General features: G+C 64.5%; 1 protein-coding gene across 1 annotated transcript in view; it reads right to left on the reverse strand.

Moving 5' to 3' along the window:
- Nucleotides 1-415: 415 nt before the first annotated feature.
- SPOCK2 (SPARC/osteonectin, cwcv and kazal like domains proteoglycan 2) overlaps nt 416-851 on the reverse strand; it is a 5,647-nt gene continuing 5,211 nt past the window's right edge. The window contains 1 exon segment of the mRNA XM_009290593.1: nt 416-561. Coding sequence (XP_009288868.1) covers nt 416-561 — 146 coding nt within the window.

Genomic DNA, 851 nt, shown 5'->3' on the forward strand with positions numbered 1-851 from the left:
CAGATGGTGTCTTATTTTACCACCAGCCGCTACACAACACCGGGGCCGGGGTGGCCGCACAAGCACAGCGCGGGGGGGATGCAAGGAGGGGGGCAGCTTATCTATGGGGTTTTTATGGGTTTTTTTTTCCTTTTTTTCCCACTTTTATTAGTGCCGTTTGCCCTGTTGAAGACCACGCAGCAGCACTCTAGGCCTACAAGGCTCTACCCAAAAAAAAAAAAAAGCTCAAATTCGCACAAGCGTGGCTCCCTGCCCCGCTCGCCCCCTCCCTGGGCAAGCACCCCGATGCCCCGTCCCGTGCAGGGCCGGGGGGTATGCACCCACCCCATGCCACGCTGGCAGCGAGGGTGTCATGGGGACCCCTGGCTGGGGGGCTGCTGCCTGGCCGTGCCACCCGCTGGGCTCTCCTGCTTCTCTACCAGATGTAGCCACCGTCGTCGCCCTCGCCTGCTTCGCCCTCCTCTTCCTCGCCTTCCTCGCCCGCCTCCTCCGGCTCCTTCTCCTCCTCGTCCTCCCAGCCCACGCTGCTCCCAAAGTCGCCTGAAAATCCCGCCGCCTCCTCTGCGGGGGCGAGGGGCAGAGGCTCACGGCTGGGTCCTGGGGCTGCAGTGCCCCCCCTGGAGCGGGGGGCTCCCCCCGGTTCCCCCCAGCACTCACCACCAGGCTGCCGCGGCCACGGGTGCGGTGCGGGGGGTGTGGGGTAAGGGTTGGGGTCCTGTTTGGGGATGGGGGTGTGTGTGTATCAGCTCTGTGTCCTGCTACGCTCAGGGTCCTGGGGAGGTGGAGGGTGTTAATTTGGGGTTGAAGTCCTGGAGAGGGTCAGGGCTGATGCTGGGGGGCATACTTGGAGC

This window comes from Aptenodytes forsteri, unplaced genomic scaffold (genome assembly GCF_000699145.1).
Source record: "Aptenodytes forsteri isolate BGI_AS27 unplaced genomic scaffold, ASM69914v1 Scaffold349, whole genome shotgun sequence".
NCBI lineage: Eukaryota > Metazoa > Chordata > Aves > Sphenisciformes > Spheniscidae > Aptenodytes > Aptenodytes forsteri.